Source organism: Oncorhynchus keta, unplaced genomic scaffold (assembly GCF_023373465.1).
Source record: "Oncorhynchus keta strain PuntledgeMale-10-30-2019 unplaced genomic scaffold, Oket_V2 Un_contig_6860_pilon_pilon, whole genome shotgun sequence".
Classification (NCBI taxonomy): Eukaryota; Metazoa; Chordata; class Actinopteri; order Salmoniformes; family Salmonidae; genus Oncorhynchus; species Oncorhynchus keta.
Window position 1 is genome coordinate 814 of NW_026289105.1, and position 11,226 is coordinate 12,039.

The 11,226-nt window shown below is 42.1% G+C and overlaps 1 protein-coding gene across 1 annotated transcript; it reads left to right on the forward strand.

Moving 5' to 3' along the window:
- Nucleotides 1-791: 791 nt before the first annotated feature.
- Nucleotides 792-8,746, forward strand: LOC127926117 (protocadherin gamma-A3-like; the record flags this gene model as incomplete). Its single annotated transcript, XM_052511489.1, has 2 exons — nt 792-1,743; nt 8,594-8,746. Coding segments are annotated over exons 1-2 (1,011 nt in total), but the record flags the coding sequence as incomplete, so codon positions are not given.
- Between the last annotated feature and the right edge of the window lie 2,480 nt (nt 8,747-11,226).

Here is an 11,226-nt window from a genome sequence, read left to right on the forward strand (position 1 = left end):
GCTCCCAATGATAATTTCATTCTAAAGCAACATACGAATCCAGACGGCAGTAAATATGCTGAGATGGTCCTCCAGAAACCGTTAGATAGAGAGGAGCATCCTCGTCTCTCGTTAAAGCTAATCGCTGTAGACGGTGGAAATCCGCAGAGATCTGGCACAGTAAATATAGAAATAACTGTCCTAGATGTCAATGACAATGCGCCTGTGTTTAACCAGTCAGTGTACAGAGCTACTGTGATGGAAAACGCACTGCAAGGCACATATATTGCCACCGTAAATGCCAGCGATGCAGATAACGGATCAAACGGCGTCGTCTCCTATTCTTCTCCAACCTCAAAAAAACATTTAGCGGACATTTTCAACATAGACGAAACAACAGGCACAATATCAGTTGCGGGGAAATAGATTACGAGAAAGATACAAAATACGAGGTTAGAGTTGAGGCTAAAGACGAAGGAGGTTTAACAGACACCAGTAAAGTTGTCATTGAAATAATTGACAAAAATGACAATGCGCCTGTTATAAACGTCATGTCTTTTTCCAGCCCTGTGTCTGAAGATGCTCCTACTGGTACCACGATCGCTATTATAAATGTGAAAGACGCTGATTCAGAGAGAAACGGACAGATCACCTGCTCTTTAACTACTAACCTCCCGTTTAAGATCCAATCTCGTTAAGTAGTTATTATACTTTGATCTCAGATGGAGCTTTTGACAGAGAAACGACACAGGAATACAACATCACCATAACAGCGACAGATTCTGGTTCGCCTCCACTCTCCAGCACGAGGACATTACACCTTAGAATCTCTGACGTAAATGACAATGCTCCATTGTTTCATCAGCGCTCATACTGACTTACGTCACAGAGAATAACTCTCCTGGAATGTCCATATTTACTGTCAGCGCGCGGGACTCTGACTGGAATCAGAACGCTAGAATCTCGTACCTCTTGGAGGACACGCAGATCAGTGGAACTCCAGTCTCTACTTATATATCTATTAACTCTGAAACTGGAGTTTTACATGCGGTTCGTTCCTTTGATTATGAACAAATTAAACAGCTTACACTCATGGTTAAGGCGCAAGACGGAGGCTCTCCTCCCCTCAGTAGTAATGTGAGTGTCAACATCTTCATACAAGATCAGAACGACAACGCGCCTCAGGTTCTGTACCCTGTCCAGACTAGTAACTCTCTGGTGGCTGAAATGGTGCCTCGTTCAGCAGATGTGGGCTATCTTGTCACTAAAGTGGTGGCTGTTGATGTGGACTCTGGACAGAATGCCTGGCTCTCGTATAAACTGCAGAAAGCGACAGACAGGGCGCTGTTTGCAGTGGGTTTACAGAATGGAGAAATACGAACTATACGTCAAGTCACTGATAAAGATGCTGTGAAACAAAGGCTCACTGTTGTAGTGGAGGACAACGGGCAGCCTTCTCGTTCAGCTACAGTCAATGTTAACGTGGCGGTGGCGGACAGCTTCCCTGAAGTGCTCACGGAGTTCACTGACTTTACGCACGACAAGGAGTACAATGACAACCTGACTTTTTACTTAGTTTTGGCTTTGGCTGTAGTCTCATTTCTGTTCATCACATGTGTAGTGGTTATTATATCAGTGAAAATATACCGATGGAGACAGTCTCGCGTTCTCTATCATTCCAATCTCCCGGTTATTCCGTATTATCCACCGCGTTACGCAGACACCTTGGGGACAGGAACTCTACAGCACGTGTACAATTACGAGGTGTGCAGGACGACTGACTCAGAAAGAGTGACTGTAAGTTCGTCAGACCCTGTAGTCAGAACGTACTGATAATGGACCCCAGTTCTACAGGGACGATGCAGCGGATGCAGAGTGAACAGAACATCCTGGATGAACTAGACTCTCCACTAGAGGTGAGTTTAGCTGATGTTGAATAATATACAACATCTTGATGGAATACATCTCTAAAATGTGCACTTTATTCTGTATATTCGGTGAACTTTATAGGGCCAAGTTATCTTCTACGTTTTTGTTAAAGCTTTGACAATCATAGTAGGCCTGCTGAGTTTGTAGAATGTTATTTAGAATGTATGTGACGAAGCGCTACAATCGTTATGCTGCGGCGCTAAAATGCAACTTCAGAACCACTCTGTGTGGACAGCACAACTTCTGTCAATGAGCAACAGAGGTTTGCTCCGCTCTCTCACACAAAGTATCCATTGTTGAACTGCTGTGTATTGATGAAAAGTTTCTATAGAGTTTCAGCCTTGTGTAGCCCAGGCAATCGGAACAAAATAACACTCTAGAAAGGTATTTGACTGTATTTTCAGTCGTGGTTTGGACGGCGGACACATGGCCATGTTTTTACGCACGATCCATTCTATGACTGAGATGATAGGACATGTTTTAGTATCTTATGATTACTATGTTCCCTGCTGATCATAATATTCTAGTAATTGAACGGTGATTTATTTAGATATCACTTTGCACTTGGTTGAATATAAATTTGAAAAAGTATAGCTGTAAAGTATTGCATTTTTTCTGAACCGATTTATGTTCACATTTAATCTGATGTTCATGTCGTGGACTCTAAGGGCCGCTGTTGATCAGTGAAATAATTTTCTGTCCAGTGTTGTCAGTCAGTGGCGTCCTCCCCTATCACTGCGCTTTATCAGAGGAGAGGGAGAGGCTCTGCGCTTCATACGAGGTGGGGCGCGGAAGAGACACACTTGTTCTGGTACATGTAGATTACAAATACAATAGAACGGTTAAAAAACACTGGATTAAGATAATATATCGTTTATTAATCTCCCCTTAACTCGCCGTTTCAGGATCTGTAAAAGGACTATTTTTATTGATTTGTTGTATTCTTGGATATGGCTTCTGAAGGATTCCTTCAACCTATATCGTAAGATGGCGTTTATGTGGACTGCGGTGGCAAGTGTTTATTTTTCTTCTGTCATTCTGTCATATTGTCAGTGGCCAAATACGGTATTCCATTCCAGAGGAGATGAAGAAAGGTTCTCTTATCGGTAACGTAGCTCAAGACCTGGGGTTAGATTTGAAAAGGCTCAGAGCGGGCCGGGCCCGTATCGTATCCGAGAAAGCATTCAGTACACAGAGCTGAAGACAGACAAAGGGATTCTAGTCGTGAGTGAGAGAATAGACCGAGAGCAGCTTTGTGGCGACGTCACACCGTGTAGCTTCAGCTTCGAAATCATTCTAGAACATCCGATGGAGCTACACCGCGTGACTGTAGAAATTATAGATGTAAATGACCATGCCCCTGCTTTTTCAAAGAGAGATATACAATTTGAAATTAGCGAGTCCGCTACCTTAGGCTCCCGTTTTACGTTGGCTAGTGCCGAGGATCCTGATGTGGGGTTAAACGCCCTGCAGAATTACTTCTTAACCACGAATGATAATTATGTTTTAAAACAACACGCGAAACCGGACGGTAGCAAATATGCTGAAATGGTTCTTCAGAAACCGTTAGATAGAGAGGAGCATCCTCGTCTCTCTTTAAAGCTAATCGCTGTAGATGGTGGAAATCCGCAGAGATCTGGCACAGTAAATATAGATATCACTGTCCTAGATGTCAATGACAATGCGCCTGTGTTTAACCAGTCAGTGTACAGGACTTCTGTCATGGAAGACGCTTCAAAAGGGACCTATACATGCCAGCGATGCAGACAGTGGATCAAACGGTGATGTTGCGTATTCTTTCTCCAACCTCAAAAAACATTTAGCTGACATTTTCAATATAGACGAAAAAACAGGCACTATATCAGTTGCGGGGGAAATAGATTACGAGAAAGATAAGAAATTTGAAATCAGGGTAGAGGTGAAGGATCAAGGTGGTTTAACTGACTCAAGTGAAGTTGTCATTGAAGTTGTTGATGTTAATGACAACGCGCCAGTTATAAACGTCATGTCCTTCTCTAGCCTTGTGTCTGAAGATGCTCCTCCTGGCACCACTATTGCTATTATAAATGTTAATGATGCTGATTCAGAGAGAAATGGACAGATTACATGCTCTATAAATACTAACCTTCCATTTAAAATTCAGTCGTCGTTAAGTAGTTATTATAATTTGATCTCAGACGTAGCTTTAGACAGAGAAACGACACCGGAATACAACATCACCATAACAGCGACAGATTCTGGTTCGCATCCGCTCTCCAGCACCAGGACATTACACCTTAGAATCTCTGACGTAAATGACAATGCTCCATTGTTTCATCAGGGCTCATACTCGACTTACGTCACAGAGAATAACTCTCCTGGAATGTCCATATTTACTGTCAGCGCGCGGGACACTGACTGGAATCAGAATGCTAGAATCTCGTACCTCTTGGAGGACACGCAGATCAGTGGAACTCCAGTCTCTACTTATGTATCTATTAACTCTGAAACTGAGTTTTACATGCGGTTCGTTCCTTTGATTATGAACAAATTAAAGAGTTTAAACTCATGGTTAAGGCGCAAGACGGAGGCCTCCACTCAGTAGTAATGCCACTGTCACCATCTTCATCCAAGATCAGAACGACAACGCACCTCAGGTTCTGTATCCAGTCCAGACTAGCAGCTCTCTGGTGGCTGAAATGGTGCCTCGTTCAGCAGATGTGGGCTATCTTGTCACTAAAGTGGTGGCTGTTGATGTGGACTCTGGACAGAATGCCTGGCTCTCGTATAAACTGCAGAAAGCGACAGACAGGGCGCTGTTTGAAGTGGGTTTACAGAATGGAGAAATAAGAACTATACGTCAAGTCAATGATAAAGATGCTGTGAAACAAAGGCTCACTGTTGTAGTGGAGGACAACGGGCAGCCCTCTCGTTCAGTTACAGTCAATGTTAACGTGGCGGTGGCGGACAGCTTCCTGAAGTGCTCTCGGAGTTCACTGACTTTACGCACGACAAGGACTACAATGACAATCTGACTTTTTACTTAGTCTTGGCTTTGGCTGCAGTCTCATTTCTGTTCATCACATGTTTAGTGGTTATTATATCAGTGAAAATATACAGATGGAGACAGTCTCGCGTCCTCTATCATTCCAATCTCCCGGTTATTCCGTATTATCCACCGCGTTACGCAGACACCTTGGGGACAGGAACTCTACAGCACGTGTACAATTACGAGGTGTGCAGGACGACTGACTCCAGAAAGAGTGACTGTAAGTTCGTCAGACCCTGTAGTCAGAACGTACTGATAATGGACCCCAGTTCTACAGAGACGATGCAGCGGATGCAGAGTGAAAATAACATCCTGGATGAACCAGACTCCCCAGTAGAGGTGAGTTTCTTGGAGTTTAAATAAAGTAGCTCATTTTGTTGTAGTACATCTTTACAATAAGTTTGTTTGTATAACTTTTTCTCAACTGTTTTACCCTGGATCCTCACTCTTTTTTATCGGTATCTCAGTAGATGGGTTTCTCCCGCTTCTCTATTTTATAGCAGTAAATCAAGGATTACGTATTGTTTTAGTAACCTATAAAACGTTTTAGGTTCGTGTTGTATGTGTGCTGTGTTTTTAGAGATGTAGACTATTTCGAACTGAGCGTTAGTCCTTGTGATTGATTTGTAACTCTGTGGTGTTGCAATGTTGCTTCAGCACCACCCTGTGTGGACAGCGACACTTGTGTCTTCATAGCAGCAGAGGGCTGCTTCGCTCACTCACACTGTGTATAATCCTTTCTTCGTACCTCTGTCTATTTAATGTCGCTATAGATTTTTGCCTTAACGAAAAATATTACTGTCAACATGCATAAGTATTGGTTTGTAATGTTGAGCCATGGTTTGGACGGCTGTTCCATGGAATTATTGTTTTTGCACGATCCATTCTGAGTTTGACGGGATAGTGGGGTTCTTTAGTTGGCTATGAAATTGTCATGTTTTGAGTTGTAGTGATGAACTTTGCATTTATTTAGATTGTGAAGTGTTTTGTGATTTGTATATGGATCAGTTTGGAAAGATAATAATGCTGTGCGGTGTTAAATTATTTCTGAATGGTTTTCGATTTTCAAGTGTTTTATGATGTCCGTGTTTCAGACTCTGAGGGCCGCTGTTGATCAGTGAAATTATTTCTGTCCAGTGTTGTCAGCCAGCAGAGTCCCCTCCCCTATCACTGCGCTCTGCCAGAGGAGAGGGAGAGACTGCGCATCATACGAGGCTTGGCACGACAGAGAGACATTCGCTCTGATCAATATATACGAAAGGGATAGTGAAAATAGTTTGGAATAAAGCGAAACATCGACTGGTATTTTCTCACCGTTTCTCTCGGTCCAGTATAAGGAATATTCGTGCTGGATTTTTTTATTCGTTGGCTATGGCATCTGACGGATTCCTTCAACCTAAATGGGCAAAACGGCGTTTGTGTAGTGGACTGCGATGGCAAGTACTTATATTTATTCCGTATTTCAGTCATATTGTCAGTGGTCAAATCCGTTATTCCATACCAGAAGAGATGAAGAAAGGTTATTTTATCGGTAACGTAGCTCAAGACCTGGGGTTAGATTTGAAAAGGCTCAGAGCAGGCCGAGCCCGTATCGTGACCGGAGAAAGCATTCAGTACACAGAGCTGAAGACAGACAAAGGGGTTCTAGTCGTGAGTGAGAGAATAGACCGAGAGCAGCTTTGTGGCGACGTCACACCGTGTAGCTTTAGCTTTGAAATTATTTTAGAAAATCCAATTGAATTACATCGTGTTACAGTGGAAATATTGGATGTTAACGAGCATGCTCCTATCTTCAAGAACAATCACAGTACATTTGAAATCAGCGAATCCGTCGCTCTGGGATCTCGTTTTGTATTAGAGAGTGCAGAGGATCCGGATGTGGGAGTTAATGGTCTACAAGATTATGTCTTCACTCCTAATGATAATTTTGTATTGAAACAGCATTCTAACGCAGACGGTAGCAAATATGCAGAGATGGTCCTGCAGAAACCGTTAGATCGAGAGGAGCGTCCTCGTCTCTCTCTAAAGCTAATCGCTGTAGACGGTGGAAATCCGCAGAGATCTGGCACAGTAAATATAGAGATCACTGTCTTAGATGCCAATGACAATGCGCCTGTGTTTAACCAGTCAGTGTACAGAGCTACTGTAATGGAAAACGCACCGAAAGGCACATATATTGCCACCGTAAATGCCAGCGATGCAGACAGTTTTTCGAATGGATTACTGACCTATTCTTTTTCAAATTTGAAAGGCAACTTGGCTGATTTATTTGACATTGACAGGACAACAGGCAAAATATCTGTAGCTGGACAGATAGATTTTGAAAAAGACAAGAAATATGAAATTAGAGTTGAGGCTAAAGACCAAGGTGGTTTGACAGATATTGGTAAAGTTGTCATAGAAATAGTTGACATAAATGACAACGCACCTGTTATAAACGTCATGTCTTTCTCCAGCCCTGTGTCTGAAGATGCTCCTCCTGGAACCACGATAGCCGTTATAAACGTTAAAGATGCTGATTCAGAGAGAAACGGACAGGTTAGCTGTTCAGTAGACAAAACACTTCCATTTCAGATCAAATCCTCATTGACAAATTATTATAATTTGATCACTGACTCTGGTTTTGATCGAGAAAAGATGGCCGAATACAATATAACCATAACAGCGAGAGATTCTGGTTCGCCTCCACTCTCTAGCGTCAGAACAATACACCTGAGAATCTCTGATGTAAACGACAACGCCCCATTGTTCGATAAAGGCACCTACTCTGCTTACGTCATAGAGAATAACTCTCCTGGAATGTCCATATTTACTGTCAGCGCGCGGGACTCTGACTGGAATCAGAACGCTAGAATCTCGTACCTCTTGGAGGACACGCAGATCAGTGGAACTCCAGTCTCTACTTATATATCTATTAACTCTGAAACTGGAGTTTTACATGCGGTTCGTTCCTTTGATTATGAACAAATTAAACAGCTTACACTCATGGTTAAGGCGCAAGACGGAGGCTCTCCTCCCCTCAGTAGTAATGTGAGTGTCAACATCTTCATACAAGATCAGAACGACAACGCGCCTCAGGTTCTGTACCCAGTACAGACTAGCAGCTCTCTAATGGCTGAAATGGTGCCTCGTTCAGCAGATGTGGGCTATCTTGTCACTAAAGTGGTGGCTGTTGATGTGGACTCTGGACAGAATGCCTGGCTCTCGTATAAACTGCAGAAAGCGACAGAAAGGGCGCTGTTTGAAGTGGGCTTACAGAATGGAGAAATAAGAACTGTACGCCAAGTCACTGATAAAGATGCTGTGAAACAAAGGCTCACTGTTGTAGTGGAGGACAACGGGCAGCCCTCTCGTTCAGCTACAGTCAATGTTAACGTGGCGGTCGCGGACAGCTTCCCTGAAGTGCTCTCGGAGTTCACTGACTTTACGCACGACAAGGAGTACAATGACAACCTGACTTTTTACTTAGTCTTGGCTTTGGCTGTAGTCTCATTTCTGTTCATCACATGTTTAGTAGTTATTATATCAGTGAAAATATACAGATGGAGACAGTCTCGCGTCCTCTATCATTCCAATCTCCCGGTTATTCCGTATTATCCACCGCGTTACGCAGACACTTTGGGGACAGGAACTCTACAGCACGTGTACAATTACGAGGTGTGCAGGACGACTGACTCCAGAAAGAGTGACTGTAAGTTCGTCAGACCCTGTAGTCAGAACGTACTGATAATGGACCCCAGTTCTACAGGGACGATGCAGCGGATACAGAGTGAAAATAACATCCTGGATGAACCAGACTCCCCACTAGAGGTTTGTTATTTGAATCATAATTATTTTCCCAAAACTATATTTCTTTCAGCTGTATTTGTAAATGCATCATTCACTTTAATCCACTATGTATTCCAGGGAACTTTCCATGGAAACTTTCCATGGTCATAAGTAGTATTCTTTTCTATTGACATGTAGGCGTTTCAGCACCAATGTCATGGACAGCGGTTCTGTGTTGGTTCCAGCAAAGAGGCTGTATTTGAATGAACCATGCACCATAGTAAAGTTTGAATTGTTCTGCACATAGCCTTTACAGTAGTAAAACTGAGGCAAACATTTTCTCTAATAGTAATTCGATTAAATAATCTTACAGTTTCTTAAGAAAGTTGTTACAGCCTGAATCCTAAATGGATTACATTTGTATTTCTCTCTCACCATTTACACACAATACCCCATAATGACAAAGTGAATACATGTTTTTATAAGTGTTTGCAAATATATTGATAATGAAATACAGAAATGGCTAATGTATATAGGCATTCGCTCTCCTGAGTCAATACATTTTAGAATCTTTTTTTTGGCAGTTGTTTCAGCTGTAAGTCTTTCTGGGTAAGTCTCTAAGAGCATTGCACACCTGGATTGTATAATATTTGTACATTTATCTTTAAAAATTATTAAAGTGATGTGATATTTGGCCTTGTATTTTAGGTTATTGTCCTGCTGAGAGGTGAATTTATCTCCCAGTGTATTTTGGAAAGCAAACTGAACAAGATTTTACTCTAGGATTATGGCTGTGCATTGCTCTATTCCATTTATTTTTATCCTAAAGAACTCCTAGTCCTTGCCGATGACAAGCATACCCATAACATGATGCAGCCACCACCATGCTTGGAAATATTAATAAGTGTGGTACTCAGTGATGTGTTGTGAAAGGATTTGCCCCAAACATAACGCTGTAACGACTGTCTTGGGAAGAAGGTGAGGACCAATACGCAGCGTGGTACGTGTTCATCTTTTTAATGTAAACTGGACACTGAATAACAAAACAACAAAGAAAACAACAGAAACAGTTATTTCTGGTGCAGACACACAAAGACAGAAAACAACCACCCACAAAACACAATTGAAAACAGGCTACCTAAATATGGTTCTCAATCAGGGACAATGATTGACAGCTGCCTCTGATTGAGAACCATACCAGGCCAAACACAGAAATAGAACATCATAGAAAAACTAACATAGACACCCCACCCAACTCACGCCCTGACCATACTAAAAACGAATGACAAAACAAAGGAAGTAAGGTCAGAACGTGACAAACACTTTGTATTCAGTACATAAAGTGAATTACTTGTTGCAAACAGGATGCATGTTTTCAAATATTTTTATTCTGTACAGGCTTCTTTCTTTTCACTCTGTCAAATAGGCTAGTATTGTGGAGTAACTATTATGTTGGTGATCCATCTCGGTGTTCTCCTATCACAGCCGTTAAACTCTGTAACTGTTATAATGTCGCCATTGGCCTCATTGTGAAATCCCTGAGCGGTTTCCCTCCTCTCCGGCAACTGAGTTAGGAAGGACGCCTGTATCGTTGTAGTGACTGGGTGTACACCATCCAAAGTGTAATTAATAACATCACCATTCCCTAAGAGGTATTCAATACCCCCCTTGTCACTGCTCGACAAAGGGTCCTTACAAATAATTGTATGTGTGGAGTACAGAGATGAAGTAGTCATTAAGAAATCATGTTAATCGAGAATATTGCACATAACATGTCCATGCAACTTATTATGTGACTTGTTAAGCAAATGTTTCATCCTGAATTAATTTAGGCTTGCCATAACAAAGGGTTTGAATACTTATTGACTCAAGACATTTCAGCTTTTGATTTTTTAAACTCAATTTATAAAAATGTCTAAAAACATAATTTCACTTTGACATTATGGGGTATTGTGTGTGTAGGCCAGTAAAAAACAATATCAATTTAATCCATGTGTAATTCAGGCTGTAACATAACATTTGGAAAAAGTCAGGGGGTGTGAATACTTTCTGAAGGACTATTTATAAATACCATAATGCTGGGTTTAAATTAGCAAAAGTTCCTTTCTGTCACAATCTATAGCTTTTTGCTACATGTATTTGGAATGACATGTATTGTCAACGTGCTTCTGGCATCATGCTTTACATCAGTCCTTCACACATTGGCCTAGATGTTTTGATACAGCCTGGATGAATAACGCGAAGCCGGTTGAGAAGGGAAACCCGAGTGCTGGCATCAGCTCATCGCATCAGCTGAGATTGCACCAAGTGGATTCACACTCTACTTTTAACATGGTAGTCTATTTCAGTTGACCAGTTCTGCGCACGCATCCTCGATGCTGGATTACGCGCGCAAATTATGCGCTGGTGTCTTTGCTGCTGCCGCTGCTGCTGTAACTCCCCGTTATTCGCGCTGCTTGCTGTTTACTGTTTTCCCACCACCACCCCAGCCTCCACCTGTTTGTCTCTGTTTGTGTTCAGTG